General features: G+C 37.2%; 1 protein-coding gene across 1 annotated transcript in view; it reads left to right on the top strand.

Moving 5' to 3' along the window:
- The window catches only part of LOC134529894 (polypeptide N-acetylgalactosaminyltransferase 1-like), an 85,872-nt gene that overhangs the window by 58,966 nt on the left and 9,990 nt on the right, over positions 1-16,916 (top strand). The window contains exons 9-10 of the mRNA XM_063364452.1: positions 5,336-5,440; positions 10,443-10,589. Coding sequence (XP_063220522.1) covers positions 5,336-5,440; positions 10,443-10,589 — 252 coding nt within the window. The remainder of the gene's footprint in view (positions 1-5,335; positions 5,441-10,442; positions 10,590-16,916) is intronic.

Raw genomic sequence — 16,916 nt, 5'->3', positions numbered from 1 at the left:
AAAACTAATTGGAATCGTAGTATCAATAATAAGGTTAAGAATAACCCTAAAAAATTCTGGAGATATGTCAATGTTATGAAAAATGGTTATAGTGAATCCCATTCTCTTAATGTCAATGGTGATATCTGTAATGATCCTGGTATTCTTTCTAATGTCTTTGCTAAGTACTTTGCTAGTGTATATGTACCATCCACCAACCACCCTCGTATCATTGATCCCGATATTATTCACGATTCAATTCCTGTATCATTCTTATCAGAAAGCCAGGTCTTATGGGGAATTAAATCATTAAAACCAACTATGTCTACTGGTCCTGACGGTATACCAAATTTCATTATTAAAGGCTGCTCTTTTATTCTAATGCCTCTATTGTTGCATCTATTTAATACAAGTCTAAAATCACAAGTATTTCCCACTAAATGGAAAATAGCTAAGGTTATTCCCATACATAAAAAGGGTAGTAAACTCAGTGTATTTAATTATAGGCCTATATCATTATTAAATGGCTTTACTAAAATCTTTGAAAAAATAATATTTAAACATATTAACTTTCCAATAAACAACAGATTAGCTCCTAATCAGCATGGCTTTAGAAATAGCATGACAACTTCTACTAATCTTCTCTCATTTATTAATCCTATATACAATAAAGTTACAACAAGGGGGCAGGTTGATGCATGTTATTTTGATCTGGCTAAAGCCTTTGATACTGTCAATCACTCCATTTTACTAGCTAAACTTTCTAACTTCGGTCTCTGTAATAATTATATAACCTGGTTTACTAGTTACCTTAAAGATAGATGTTTCTTTGTTTCACTTAATAAAAAAACTTCTACTTTATATCATGCTACTTCTGGTGTGCCTCAAGGGGGTACTTTATCTCCCTTATTATTCAATATTTATATCAATGATATTTTTAAAGTTCTTCATCATACTACTGGTTTTCTGTTTGCTGATGATCTTAAAATATCCAGAGAAATTTCCTCCTTAAATGACTGTCTGCTTCTTCAATCTGATATTACTGAAATTGATAATTGGTGCAAAATGAATTTAGTTTCACTTAACAAAGATAAAACAAAAATTATTTCTTTCACAAGGAAAATTCATCCAGTTAAATATGATTATTTTCTTGACAACTCAAAAATTTCCAAATCTCTTAGTATAAAAGATCTTGGTGTTATTCTTGATTCCAAACTATTCTTTCATCAACATGTTAATTCTTTAGTATCCTTTTCCCGTAGAACCTTATATTTAATAAATTATATAACTTACTATGCATCTAATATTGAATCCATTCTTACTCTTTATTTGTCCTTAGTTAGAAGTAAACTCGAATATTGCTCAGTTATCTGGAACAGTATTAACACCACCGACAGTGACAAAATTGAATCCATACAAAATAAATTTTTCAAAATAATTAGTTCTAGACACCATCAATTACCCAAATTAGAATCTCTTTCAAATCGTCGCATCCATCTGGATGCCCTGTTTGTGTTTAAGTGCTATAGTTCAAAAATTAATTGCTTATACTTACTTGATAACTCTGGTATTCGAGTCCCGCAGTTCAAAAGCCGCCTTCGATCCCTATTATGTTCCTTACACAATAATAATGATTTAATTTACAGACTTATCTCAAATTTCAATAAATATGAAAATTTTATTAAAAACTTCAAATTTTAATTTTTATGATTACCCTAATATTCTGAGTAATTTTATAATCCTGTTTATTCTTCCAATTTTAGATCAATTAGTTAAAATTATCTCAGTTGCTGTTTTGTTTTGTTTTGTTTGTTATTGTGTCGTCCTTTATTTTCCTGTGTAGGTTGTATTTATTCGCTTGTATGTGTCGTCTTTTATTATCCTGTTTATGTTGTATTTATTCGCTTGTATGTGTCGTGTTTGTATTACTTGTTCTGTGCACACCTCTAAAGCTTCGGCTGTTGGTGTGCATGTCACAAATTTTAATAAATAATAAATAAATAAATAAATAATAAATAATTTTATGGAAACTATAACTGCAGTAATTTTGCACAAATCCCAAACTGATACATAATATATAGTAATGAAATATCTCGGTAGAGTTTGTTAATGGGTAAAATTCCACCAAAGAGGTGGAAAAGAGGAAGGTTTTTTTGAAAAACAGTTAAATAACCATATTTCCGATATTATGCCAAAGATTGCATCCATTTGAACGTACTATAACTTTTAGGAGTAAACCAAAAACTTTCGTCTAATAAATTTTTTATATGACCAAGCATAATTGCTAGGCAAGGCGTGGAAAAAAAAACAAGGGTTTAAGGACAAAAAAATTCATAATTCTGAAAGTCTAAAGCTAGGATACGAGGAGGGAGGCCATGGCATGGCAAGGATTGAGGAATGGTATTTGATGACATAATAACATAATTATTTAACATTATTAACTTGGCGTTTTATTAGGCCAAACAAAGGTAAAAATTAATGAACACGTGCGACAGGAAAACCAATTAGGTTAACAAGAATTAAATTGATAATAAACACAGCAAAATTTCAAGTGAACGAGCCATTATCAAGGCCACAAAATATAGAGAACAAGTTACAAGTTACGAGTTACGCCGGCGAAACAGTGCGCGGTCCCATTACGGACCATCAAAAGGGTGCGTCACAAGGTAGACGCGTTGAAAACAGCAAAATTACAACATAGTCGTTATGTAGGGAGAACCTACTACATAATGCGCGTTACATGCGTTACATGTGTAAGTTACATTCTAAAATAAATAAATAATGTGGCGTTTTACGTACGTCGACGTCTCAGGGGAGAACAATTACAAAGAAAAGTGAAAGTGAAGTTAAATTATTCAAGTAAATCCAAACATAATTTTCTAGGTGGCGACCAAAAGGGAATTTAAACAAGACAGACAAGAATTTATATAAGCTTACATTAGGGCAAGGGCCACCGCCTCACTCGCAAAGCCAAACAACACTTACATTTTCCCCCCGAGGTCGCTCTCGCACGTTGTACAAATTAAGCCTAACTGACTACATGCTGGATTACAAAGACAATGCAGCTACTCGAGCTGCCGAAAGAGACTAGCCCACAAATTTACCAAGACAAGACCGAATTACACTTTGACGGCCGTTTAAATAGATTAGGAGCGGCACAGCGCGCATGCGCCAACTGGAGGAGGGGAGGCGAGGAACAAGCAAGCACACACTAGGAGGGGGAAGGAAGGAGGGGAGGCGTGCAAGCACACACTAGAAAGGGGAAGGAAGGAGGGGAGGCGTGCAAGCACACACTAGAAAGGGGAAGGAAGGAGGGGAGGCATGCAAGCACACATTAGAAAGGGGAAGGAAGGAGGGGAGGCATGCAAGCACACATTAGAAAGGGGAAGGAAGGAGGGGAGGCGTGCAAGCACACACTAGAAGGGGGAAGGAAGGAGGGGAGGCGTGCAAGCACACACTAGAAAGGGGAAGGAAGGAGGGGAGGCATGCAAGCACACATTAGAAAGGGGAAGGAAGGAGGGGAGGCGTGCAAGCACACACTAGAAGGGGGAAGGAAGGAGGGGAGGCGTGCAAGCACACACTAGAAAGGGGAAGGAAGGAGGGGAGGCATGCAAGCACACATTAGAAAGGGGAAGGAAGGAGGGGAGGCGTGCAAGCGCACACTAGAAAGGGGAAGGAAGGAGGGGAGGCGTGCAAGCACACATTAGAAAGGGGAAGGAAGGAGGGGAGGCGTGCAAGCACACACTAGAAGGGGGAAGGAAGGAGGGGACGAAGTGCCAACGCCCACGCTGACGCGCGGTGTTTAAAAGTTGCTGCGATCCCGACGCTACAATTCCTTTAGTAGGCACACTAGCAAATCTGTTTAAACTGTTTCTAAATGGTAGAATTTTTAGTTATTATACCTATTATAGCTATTTTAGTTATAATATCAGCAAAGGGTGGAATAAACAGGGGTTACAGAACGAAAAAAATTCTTAGTTCCCTTAGTAAGCACACCATAAAATCCATTCATATTGTTTGTAAATATTATAATTTTAATCTAAACCTTATATCTGAAACAATTTTTGATAAAACTAATTGTTCCTTCAAGAGGTTGGGGAAAAAAATAGAGGTAGAAAAAATTATTTTGGTACCATGTACACTATTAAATACGTTTTTATTTATTGTGAAACCTTAAAATATTATCTACAACTTTCGTCTGAAATCATTTTTTAGGTGACGAACCATTACTGCAAGGAGTGGAATAAATATGGGTAAAATGACAAAATATTCACATCTCCCTTAGTAGGCAGAATATTAAAACTGTTCATATTGTTTGTAAACCTTATAAATGTTATCCAAAACTTTTGTGTGAAACAGTTTTTGATGCAACCAACCATTTTTGCAAAGGGTGGAAAAAAACAGAGGTTAAAGGACAAAAAAAATTCATGACTCCCTTATTAGGTAAACTATAGAATCTATAATAATTGATAGTAAATGATCTAAAACTTTGATCATACCATATAGATACGATATTGAATCCGTTCTTATTTATTTCAACTTCCTAAATTTGGTCGAAAACTTTAATCTGAAGTAAATTTTTATACAACTAACCATTACTGCAAGGGATGGAAATAACAAGGGTTGAAAGATCTTTTATTATGTTTACTATCAAATCAGTTATAATTTATTGTAAAAATCCTAAACATTATATAAAACATTTGGCTGAAACAATTATTCAAAAAAATTAATTTCTTTACGATCAAATTTGTTTACATTTATTTGAAACCATGTTAATATTATGCTAAGCCTTTGTCTGAAACAAATTTTTGTATGCAGGGGATAAAATATTGTTTGAAGGTCTCAAAAATTTTCTACTACCTTAGTAGGCATAATATGAAAAATCATTCTAAGCTATTTAATGCTGGATGTATTGAGTTAAAAACATTCAAAATATATTTGCTGCATGGAATATGAAAAACAAATTATCAATCATTTTGGAATATTGGAGAACTTATAGGATGTTATGTGCATGAAGTTTTTAAAATGTTCGAGAAATTTATAGAAGTTTCCAGAACATTTCTAGAATAAGTAGGTACTTAAAATTCTACCTATGCCTGTAGTCTGTGCTGAAAGGGATTATTTTATTGTTTCAGGGGGTGTTAGCAATATAAACATATTTTAAATAATTTTTTTGTAGAATAAGAACAACTGTTGAGGTTTATAATTTTAAAGTCAAATAAGTTTAAACAAAATATTAGTATGAAGGCTTCGTTAAAGTAAGAAATATCAGTAAAATAGTAAGAATTTGTTTGGGTAGTGTAGAATAGTATCTACACAAAACCTATGGCTTTTGTAAACCACTTTTTTTTTATAGGTTCGAAACAATCATATGTGTTTAGACACACTGCAGCGTCACGGCAAGGATGCACAGTACAATCTTGGAATATTTAGCTGCAATGAACAGGCAGTTACAACTCAGGTAATTTGAGATATCTGTAAAATATTGTTTTTTTACAAGGCATAACTTATTAATCACTTACTCTTAATGTAAGTAATTGTAAGTTTGTATTTAAAATGTATGTCTATCATTATCACTAAGAGAAACCATCCTTTAAAAATAATAAACTTTTCCTGGAATTGAATAGTGTGTGATATTTATCAAAGGCCATTGAACATCTATATAATAAATGGTTAGTTTGGGAAGTTCTAGTAAAAAAATATTTTTTGGCCTACAAAAACATTTGGGTGATTTTTCTGTGATTTGCGGTTTGCATTGCCGCTTGCGACATGTCTGTACATTGGAACGTAATGTTAATTCTTGTAAATAATGTTGATTCATTTCTCTGTAGCTTCTGTGTCTTAGAGTTTGGTATTCCTCGTGTTCAGTATGGCTGCGTGTAGCTTAATAATTTTGCTTGCTATGTATCTATGCATTTGTAATATTTAGTGAGGATACTGTTTGTGTAAGCTGTCCTACACGTGTCGCTGCATGTGTTACGCGTGCGGTCTAATGCATGAGCTGTCTAGTCTTGTGTGTTTTTTGCATGTTTGAAGTTTGTTGTACTGTACCTGCCGTATGCTGTTTTCTTTCTTGCGGTTCGAGCATTCCCATTTATGTTAGGCCTGTTTACCTAATTTGTACCTGAGGTTTCGATGCACTGCCTAGACATCAGTTATAATCGTTCGTGCGTATGTTGTAGAATGATATTAATTACGCATGTTAGTTTGTTTTACTTGTATGCATAATGCTATATTTGCACAGTGAAATATTGTTAATCAGTTTGGTGCTCTCGAACAATATTATACTTAGTTTACTTAAGTATTTGGGACGGTAGCAGCAAGTAGGTGTAATGAGACCTGTGAAGTGTTTAAATATGTAAATAATTGTTTAGCATATTGTGTTGTCAGTTGCCTGTGTCCAGTGGCTACCAGTAGGTGAAACGAGACCTGTGAAGTGTTTAAATATGTAAAGAATTGTTTAGCATATTGTGTTGTCAGTTGCCTGTGTCCAGTGGCTACCAGTAGGTGAAACGAGACCTGTGAAGTGTTTAAATTTATGAAAAGCTTTGAGTGACCAGGAGCTTCGCTAATCTAATGTCATATCTGGCTAAATCAGGTAGCTGGTATTATCTGCTTGTGGTTTGCTGGAATTGAAACAAATTTTCTAACTACCACTTGCATTTCAGGAATTTACAATGTGTTGTGGTAAATAAAGCTACCTCTTACCCTCTGCAGTACCTGGCCTTTCATATTAATAGTGAACCCATATTGATTCATTATGACCACTCCTAGAATTAGCTCAACTGTGATATCAGCAACAAGAAATGTCTGTGATAATGTCCAAGTTCCAATCCTTACCTCCAAATCCAGCTGTTCGTGCACAGGTGAAGTGTGTCTGGTCAAAAAAGGCATTATGTTCTTAAGTTCGTCGAGCGCCATCTTCATTTTCCACATATACTATCGGTCTATAACCATCACTACTGTCCTATGAACTACACTATAATTTCACCTACGATCTAACCTAAACTTCTTCTCAACTTTATTACAACTATACTCAAAACATACCACAGTTCCTAACACTAATTTCAATCTTGAAAATCTTAATATTAATTTTTTTTATGATTTTATTTATATTTTCCAATTCGCTGTAAATTAATCCTAAACTATGGCTTAACTATGGCTATCCCACTTTTGACATCAAATTTTGAGTGGGGGAAAAGGGGTTCATAAGAATAGCCCCATTAAATTATATGATGGGGGGGGGGGGGTGGCCTAAAAAACCTGGTTGAGGGCGCTGCCATTCGTAGACGTAGTAGAGAGTTATACCGCTAGATGGGGTTAGTAGATACTTTCACTAAACAGCTTGCCAGACAGTGTCAGTTTGTAGGTTAACGTTTGATCGTAGTATTGTTTTTCTCTTACTGTTCTCGTGTTCCGCCTGTGAAGTCGTTATGGCAGAATTAAAAGAACAAAGAGTGTGTTTGAAATTTTGTTTCCTGCTTGAAAAATTGGCAATGAAAGCTTACAAAATGCTTCAACAGGCTTTCAGGATAATGCTATGAGCCGCACACCAGTTTTCGAGTGGTTTGGGTGCTTTAAACGTGGTGAGATGAGTGTTGAAGACCACGCTCGTTCTGGGCGCCCTTCAACATCTCGAAACAATGACAACTTTGAAAAAAAATCTGCCAAAAAATTTAGGATTGACGTTTCACGATCGACGAAATTTCAGAAGAGTCAGGAATGAGTTGGAGCTGGTGCCAGCAGATTTTGACTGAAGATTTGCAAATGATATGTCAGAACTTGCTCTGTGCGACTTTTTCCTGTTTCTGAAGATGAAGAAAAATCTAAAAGAGAAGCGTTTTGATGATGTGGAGGCGGTAAAAACAGCTTTGCAAAGGGCACTGGAGGATATGAAAGTTGAAGGATTCCAGAGGTGCTTTAACAGTGGGAAAGAAGACTTGACAAGTGCACCGGACATAATGGAGAGTACTTTAAAGGTGACTGAAGGAATTTTGTTAAAAAGGTAATAAATAAATGTTTTATGACAAAAATTCATTTTTTTAGAGTCTTCCCTCATAGTTTTATTTTTTACCAATTTTGAATTACTAATTAAATCATCATACTTAATAATGTCTGTTCACAAATCACTAAATATCTCTCAAGTCCACAGGACACACTGCTCACTGAAGCTAGGCTCAACAGTGGTTCGCCCCTTGGTGGTTGTGGCATGTCGTGACATCCCGAGCCAACCCGACGTCACAGGCATCCAGAACAGTAGCGAGAAGCACGTCAATCCACGCGGCGGCCTCTGAAAACCCGCAGAATTACCAGACCACAAAGGGTCAATAACAATAGCCTTAGGAGGGACGAGGCGGCTGGGGAGGACCCTTGAGATCCGACAAGGCTTGGCTGACCCACCTGCCACGAGCCCAGCCTCTAGTATGCAAAGCCTTAATCCAAAGATAATTAATAAAGAATATAATTATATATCACTGACTTTAACATAGTGACATTTTTACTGTGTTTGATGTATTTGTGTCAGAGCCCGAATAAGATGTTATCTTGAACAAATGATCTACATTCCTGTTTGCACGTATCTGCGTGCCTGTGCACCGAGCGCAAAGTAAAGCCGTCCTGTAGGACCGAGGCTCACTCAGAAGGGAGCAGAAACAGAGAGCCAACACTGGGACCCCATTTCAGAACAGGAGGTCACACAATGATAAACAGAAAGAACGAAGAGTGTAAACCAAGACAGAAACTAGCTTTAGAAATTTTATATTCGAAAAGGAGAAAGAGTGAGTATCAGTTACCACTATGTGGTGTGATCCAGGAATTACTTCATGGAGCCTGAAGGAGTCACCGCAGATTTGGAGAACGGAAGCACAGTCGACCAGAAAAACAACAAACTAACACACACCACATAATGCCTTGTACATAGGAAGAGAAAAAAAAACCTTAGTTGCGGGACTATGTCCTGCAGAGTAGTCAATTGTCCGATCCAAACGATGCAGTAGCAGACTTAAGTGAGAGAGGGTATCTGATGACTACACGAACCAAAATTGAAGGTTGCATGTCGACTGCTTGCGGGGTGGCAGTTAAAGGAGCTCCAAGGGGACTCGTGGAAGTGAGCTGTTATGGGTCCTCCCCGCTTCACAAGCTCAACACTCGGCTGGCTCTAAATAACTGAATTTAAAAAAAAAAATTAAAATTAACTTCAAAAATTATTTTCCAAAAATTACCTAACCTAGGTGTTAAGAAAATCAAAAAAAGAAGCAGAATAAAATTAAAACGGAGGATCAAAGTGGGCTGCAAATACTACTAAAAGCCTCTTTTTATAGCACAACTTCACTTTTTATTCCTTTTAAACTACTCTCTAAAACTCTAGCACAAAAATCAACTAACAGTGAGCAGACAATACTACCAATTTAAAAAGGCTTGTAAATCTTAAAATCTACTAAGATAACAATACTATATTTTAAAAAGTTACGCAATAAAATATTACAAGAAACAAAGTTAAATTACGCATCAGTAAAATAATTATGCCTTAAAGTGAAAATACTGATGCCAATCATAAAACCAGTCATAAATCACAATAAGGCAATAATATGTAAAATATTCTCTACAAAGTTTCTTCTGAGCTCGGGGCCTTAGTTTGGTTGTGTCACACGCCAGAGCAGCGCGACGAGTGCGGGGGAGGGGGGGTTGGATGCTGTATGCTTGCCTAAGTGAGGACAGAGGACAAGGGGTGTCTCAGAACAACAGGAACTGTGAAGCCATGCTACAGCCACACTCTGTAATCAGTGAAAACTGCTGGCAAGACGAGCTAGGCTGTCTCAAGCTGCAGCCATGCTATGTGACTGCACGCCTGAGATCTGGCACGGTTGCTGCAAGGGCGTAAGTTATCAGTCCCCACTGCTAATGCAAGCATTGGAACAGGAAATCCTAAACGTCCATGAAGGCAATGGACGAATTGCATCACTTATGCCTGAGGCCTGGATAAATTAAAATGGAAGGTCCTGTGATTGATTAAAATGTCCCAAAAAAAAAATGAAATGTAGTTTAAAACTAACAAACCCTAAAATTTTAACTTGTTAAAAAAATTAATGAGTTGTGTCATGAAATCTTACCAATAAAAGCACAATTTACCAGGTTGAAAATTATTTTATTTTACAAAGAATATTTTAACTTCTGGCTGAACATTGATCATATCGAAGAAATATTTTTTTTTGGTTGGTAACATTGCTAAGGGCAGTTGTGTCTCGTTTAGTATGGTTATATCCCCCATAGGAGTTGCTGTGATCATTACTAATATTTTTTGAAAGTTTTTAACAGTAAAGTCTGTGTGAAAGTTAATTTATGGGTTGTAATTTAATACATATAAAACAATTTGTTAATGTTTAAGCTAGTGCAATATTTATTGAACATCAGAATGTCATTATTCAGAATAAATTTGGAATGTAGTTGTATTGTTTCATTTATAGTTCTTTTCCTTGACTGCTGCGGGTGAATTACGCCATGAAGATATGTGTGCAGAAGTCCTTAACTATGGTGCTGACAATGTTCCAATGCATGTCGTCATGTATCAGTGCCATGGTAAGAAAGGAAACCAATTTTGGGAAATTTTGAAGGTAAAGTGTACTTTCTATCTTTTGAATTACTTTTTGTAAAATGTTAGTTTACTATTCCTGTGTCATGGAGCTAGGTGGCACTGTTGTGAGGCACAGAACTTGTATTCTTCAGGATCCAGTTTTTAATCCACATCTGGCCAATTTAATTTTGGTTTTCTATTTTTTTCCTAAAACCACTTGAGGAAAACTCTGGGATAGTTGGTTACTACAGACTAAAGACCTTTATCAATTGTATAATGGTTCGTTATATACTAAAAATAAAAAAAGAGATGTTAAGCGCCAATTGTAGTTTTTGTTTTATTATTCAAAATAGAATGCTGCACAGACGAATCCAATCACTTTCAAAATCTTTCTCACTCATTCAACTCGTACATCCGCCTGTCAAAAATGGCTCGCAGCTCGGGCGATGAGAATTAACGAAAAATAACGTAGGTTAAGTCCTTTAGTAACATCTTACTGTAAGTACCCGAAATCAGTGTGGCCTCAAACTCTGCCGCACCCAGCGAAAACGAATTTCGCCATGAGCCATACGCCGACGTCGGTAGCCGTAATTTCTAATTTAAAATATCCAAAAAGTTTCAAAACAACAAATGATTATCAAACGGCATGGCTCTAGCTACCGACGTTAAATTTATCCTTCTCAAAATCCCTACATATCTGGTGAGAAGCCACCGAACGCGCCCTCCTGGTGCAGCGATCGACAGACGACTGGTGAAATCATGGCACTGGTTCCTCCACGCAGGAAGGGCAGTCACATGACCTCACCAACCAATCACATACACTCTTCATTCACACTAACAATTACAAGCCAATCAGAACACAGAACATATGCACTGAAAACCATTTCCACACATAGAAACAGGGGATTCACTTTCTCCTTCTCTCTCCAACACTATGGGATAGTAGTTTTCCTCCAGTTCCCATGCAGTAACGAGATATCGTTTCTGTCTCTCTCTTGGTGGGGAATCACAGTTTCTTTCTCACTCGCACTCATAGGTCTCATATACAGTAAGTCCTCGGTTTACGTTGGGGTTACATTCCTGAAAACCGCGACGTAAATAGAAACGACGCAAAATGAGCCATGTTTCATGCCACCGGCCGGCCACGGCCCAAGGTCGGCCGGAAGCGCTGGCATACAGACGTGACAACGGGCAATTTTATCAGCATATGACAACCGACAGCGTGGGAAACAAGTCCAACTTGTACTTCTCAGCTTTATAGAATGGTTATTTAACCAGCGGCTTTATTACCTTTATTGATTGAAATATAAAAACAGATATATAGTACATACTGTACGTAATATAAACGCATAATGCATTCAAACTGTAAGGATACAAAGTGGTTTAGCGCTACACAGATTTTACTTTGAGTCATTCGCGGGAGAAAACAACTGTTTTCTTTTGGAGGCTGGTAAGAACAAAGTCAAAAGAAATGCATACATACAATAAAAGTACTATAAGTATGACAAACATTGAGAGCCCTTGATTTAAAATAATCACATGAAGTAATAAACACCTAAAAGAGGTTATACAATAGCGCGGCGCAATTCTTACAATTTACGTACGGGAATAATTCTAATAAAAATCAATGTAAAATATTTTTCATGAGAAACACTACTTTAAATTTACGTCGCAAACAATATAAACTATATCATTTTAAATGAAAAAGCTCTGAATACACTACACAATGTGAATAGAATTCCAAAAAGGATGACGTGACAAGTTTGTCAATTTATTCCGAGTCACTTTGAACATTTTCCGATTCCTTTCCTACACACATGGAAGCTGTCGCCGCCTTTGATGTTCTGCCGAAGAAAGCATGAAGTGTTGTCTGCTTGGTTGTCTGCTTCTTTTTCTCCTTGAGGAGCTCCTCGTAGCACCTAACACTCTCCATTACGTTTCGCCGCACTTTAGAGCTCCGTTCCTCATTTATGTCTTTTTCAGAAAAAAAATGCAATGCCATTTTGACATGGCCTAAGGCGGAGGTTAGTTCTTTCACTGTGATGTCTGTTTTCACTTCCGGGTCATCATCTTCACTATCAGTGTTGTCTGCTGCAGGATTAATTACCAGCTGGTGTAGCTCTGCGTTTGTAAGCTCTTCTACATTAGCATCCAAGACTTCGTCAATGTCGTCAGTTTCGAGATCATTGAATCCAGTTCTTTTAACGATGTCAACGATGTCCGCGCGTACGTCTACAGCAGGAGAGGCATCTTCAAATCCCTTAAAATTATGTAGGCAATCAGGCCAGGGGCGTAGCCAGGGGGAGGGTTTTAGGGGTTCAAACCCCCCCCGAAATATTCAAAATATCTCATTAATATATACTGAAATATTAACACTTGTTCCACGGTAATTGCTCACTATTACAACAATGTTTTGAACATGCCGCGCTGCCGCCGCACGCCGCCGATTATCCAATGACACTGCCCGCATCATCGTATTCGTTTGGTAACCTTAGACTTGATTTCGTGTTGTAACCCGCGCCGCGCATGCATCCGTTGCGTGCAATCAGCTCGGCTATCGCCAGTCTCCACCGATCCCTTGCCACCGATCACTGAATCTGTGTACCGTGTACTGTGAAGTGTGGACAATTGGACATAGTTATTTGTGTGATCATTGCTCTGGCTGTGATTTCACGTCGAGTAACTTAAGTGGCCACTGGCCATATTACAGGAGTAAGTAAATTGTAATCTTCTTTACTTACTATAAAATTAATTCGCTTCCCGCTTTTGTCTGGTTGTCTCTATAGCTGTTAGTTTGCAACTCTGTACGCCTAGATCTTCTAAACTACTCAACTTATGTTAAGGCTGTAAGGGTATATTATCGTAATATACATATACACCTTTAGAGAAATTCGAAACTTCATTCGGTGAACAGTTCCAGTCGCCGAGAAGCCATCGTGGATTAGAAAGTTGTTTTGTTTACATCAAATTTTTATTTTTTTTTTGTTTGCTGATTTCGCTTAGAAAACTTTGCTAATTCTATTTTAATATTAATTATATAAGAGTAAAATTACGTTTTTTATAACCTTGTGTTTTGTAAAACTATGAATCAGTAACGGCTTTGTTTGGAGTTTCGGGCTCGCTGCATGTGACTGGTCCTCGTCGCGGCGGGCGGCATTTCAAATGTTTGAATAAAGCTGGAATCACAATACCACGACGGCTCCGACACGACAGGTCCGACAAGCTCAATAGCCAATGAAATGCAATGTCACCGTGACGTCACTCCGTCAGAAAACGCACCCCGACGGCCCGCAACGAATAGATTTTATTTCTAATTCCGTCGTGTCGTACGGCCCGACAGAAAACAAAACGGCAACGGAAAGGAAACAGTACGGAACTAAATTTCAAAAATATTTACCTACTTCGTAATTTTGTTTAACATGCGAGTGAGTTTTATATCTTGCCTTCATCTGTTTGTACAAATTTAATCGTGTTTATGGTTAAAGTTGTTATTGTAGATTGGTGAAGTTTGAATTTAATAATGAATGAGTTTAGCGAATAACTAAATATTAATAAAGTTAAGGCTGAATCTATTTTGTAAGGCATTAGGTTGAAAAACTGCCATAATTATCCTAACAAATAGCGAGAAAAAAGCATGGGCTGTAATAGCATCATCTGTTTCTCTTTCAATTATTTTTTTAAACGTCAGATATACTTTATTTTATGAAAATAATTTGTTTGGAACGATTTGCCGACAGCCAAATCAGAAATCGTCGGGTTGAATATTGTCGTGGCATTGTGACCCTAGGCTATTAAATCTGTCGTGCTGCAATGCTGTACGACGGTTTGTCGGGCCTGTCGTGTCGGACCCGTCGTGGCATTGTGATTCCAGCTTAATAGTGCCGCGGCCCATGGCATGCTGAGACTTTAAAACATCAAAAAGTTTTGATTTGTTCCTTTGAAACTTTTAGCGTCTCCCGCATTAGGGGAAGCTTAATTTTGAACAAATAATATGTGAAAAGTGGTTTGTTATGCCAAAATACAGTAAAACAGTGCGGGTTAAGTGAAATTTGGCTGCACAAATTAATGCAAGAAATTTCATGATTCGGTGACGTAAATATTTGTAAGCTATATTTGGCCGTATTATACATGCATATTATAGTAGAGAAAATTCTAGAAAGATTTGTAATGATGTCGTAAAAAAAGTTTCTTTTTTTTTCCATATTGAATGTTAATTAATAGTATACATAGCAAATGCAATGTTCTTTAATGTTATTTCTGACGTGATAATGTCTTATACCTCGATGAACGCTGGCTGCACGAACGAAAAAGTGTCCCATTCCGTTTGAGCCGAGTGTTTCCATTGTCGTGGTTTACATTGTTTATTACAAAAATAAAAAAACCTTAAAATTAACGAGTGCGAATAAATGTTACATTTATCGAAAAAAATGTAATTTACAACTTACTCCTTCTTTGTATTATACAAAATAATGATAATTCAGTGATATAATAATTCAATTCAGTTCATAAAAGTATGCAATTTTTCATCAATGTTTTCTTATGACATTATCACGTAAAATTACCGTCCATAAACTGACATTACAGACAACCATTTAATTGGGTAATAATTTATATATTTTTTTACTATTATGATTACACATGAATGGATGAGAGACATCACTTTATTTTATTTTCCTCCCTAAAGACGACTCGCGCGGTTAGCACATAGCACTGTTGCTGTAATGTACTTAATGAATAATTTCAGTTACATTAATTTTAATATTAACTCTTATTATTTAGTTGTAATTTTTATTTTTCTTTCTAGGTACGAGTTTCATGTTGTCGAGAAATGGAGGGAAAAAAAAGAAAAGGCGATAAGTTTAAGGGTATGGACTACTGGAAAAAGTGGTGTGGTCAAGCGGTTTCCAGTAAGGAAACACATTTGGCTACTGAAACTACAACAAGCTTGCGCGCTGCTGGTAATGAGACTGTGGTGGCAAGTGAGCCTTCGACCTCAGTTACAGAATCGAACGACAAAGTCGAGTCAGTGGCACCTGTGACCTCAGTTACAGTATCTAACGACGAATTCGAGTCAGTGGTGCCTGCAGCCTGTTTAATGGGTACGACCAACCAGCCTACGTTTATTCAGGAACCGACCAGCTTGCCTGTTTCATCATCATCTCATCCTGTAGCTAAACTGGACGTTGGTTTTTATTCGAATCAAGATGAAATGGTGAATGAATATATAAAAGTCCAAATTTTAAAAGTCCCTTGGACCCCACCCAAAGATTATAAGTTTCCCATTTCCACAAAACGAAATTTGCGCTTTCAACTTAAATGGATAGAGAGATTCCCCTGGTTGTCATATTCTGAATATAAAAGTGGAGCATTCTGCAGAATTTGTGTTGTAATGGGACGTTCACTTGAAGGTAAAGGCAGCCATCAGCGAATTGGCCAGCTTGTAACCGAGCCATTCTGCAAGTGGAAAAATGCATTAGAAATATTTGAAACTCATGCAAAAACAGGATATCACAAGAGAAATTTGGAACTTGCAGAAAACTTTCTTAAAGTAACATCTTTGCAGGCTTTTTCAGTCAGTGAGCAGTTGTCTTCTGAGAGAAAGAGGCAGCAAGAAGAAAACCGAAAGAAATTAATCCCTATCGTAAAAGGAATAATTTTTTGCGGTAAACAAGGCATCCCATTAAGAGGTAAAATAGATTCTGGGCGGATTGTACCAGAGCCTGATCAACCACTGCAGAATGATGGTAATTTTCGGGCACTGTTGCGGTACGGAGCTGAGTCTGGGGATAAAGATCTTTCTGAGCATTTGGCCACTTCTCAGAAGAATGCTCTTTACACAAGCCCTCAGATCCAAAATGAAATAATAGACATTTGTGGTGAAATAATTCAACATAAGATAATCGAAGAAGTAAAGAAAGCCCGATTATTTGCTATTCTCGCTGACGAAACTACTGACATCTCGCGTGTGGAGCAAGTCTCGCTGTGTTTGCGATATGTTGATTTGAAGGATGTTGAACATCATAAAGTTAAGGAGATGTTTCTCGAGTACATTCCTACTGTTGATGTCACAGGATCCGGCCTAGCAAATCTAATTATTACAGCTCTGAAAAAGCATGGGCTTGAGTGTTCTCATGTGGTTGGTCAAGGTTACGATGGGGCTGCAGCTATGAGTGGGTATTTGCACGGGGCCCAAGCTTATGTTCGTCGAGAATGTGCTCTTGCTCTTTATGTACACTGTAGTGCACACTCTCTCAACCTTGCAATTGCTGACTCATGTTCACAAGCAGATATCCGAAATTGTGTTGGGATTGTACAGTCTGTCGGTTCGTATTTCAGACATTCCGCTCAACGCACTGCTGTTTTGAAA

This window comes from Bacillus rossius, chromosome 2 (genome assembly GCF_032445375.1).
Source record: "Bacillus rossius redtenbacheri isolate Brsri chromosome 2, Brsri_v3, whole genome shotgun sequence".
Taxonomy (NCBI): domain Eukaryota; kingdom Metazoa; phylum Arthropoda; class Insecta; order Phasmatodea; family Bacillidae; genus Bacillus; species Bacillus rossius.
The sequence above is the reverse complement of the archived record's forward strand: the minus strand, read 5'-3'. Positions and strand labels throughout refer to the sequence as shown.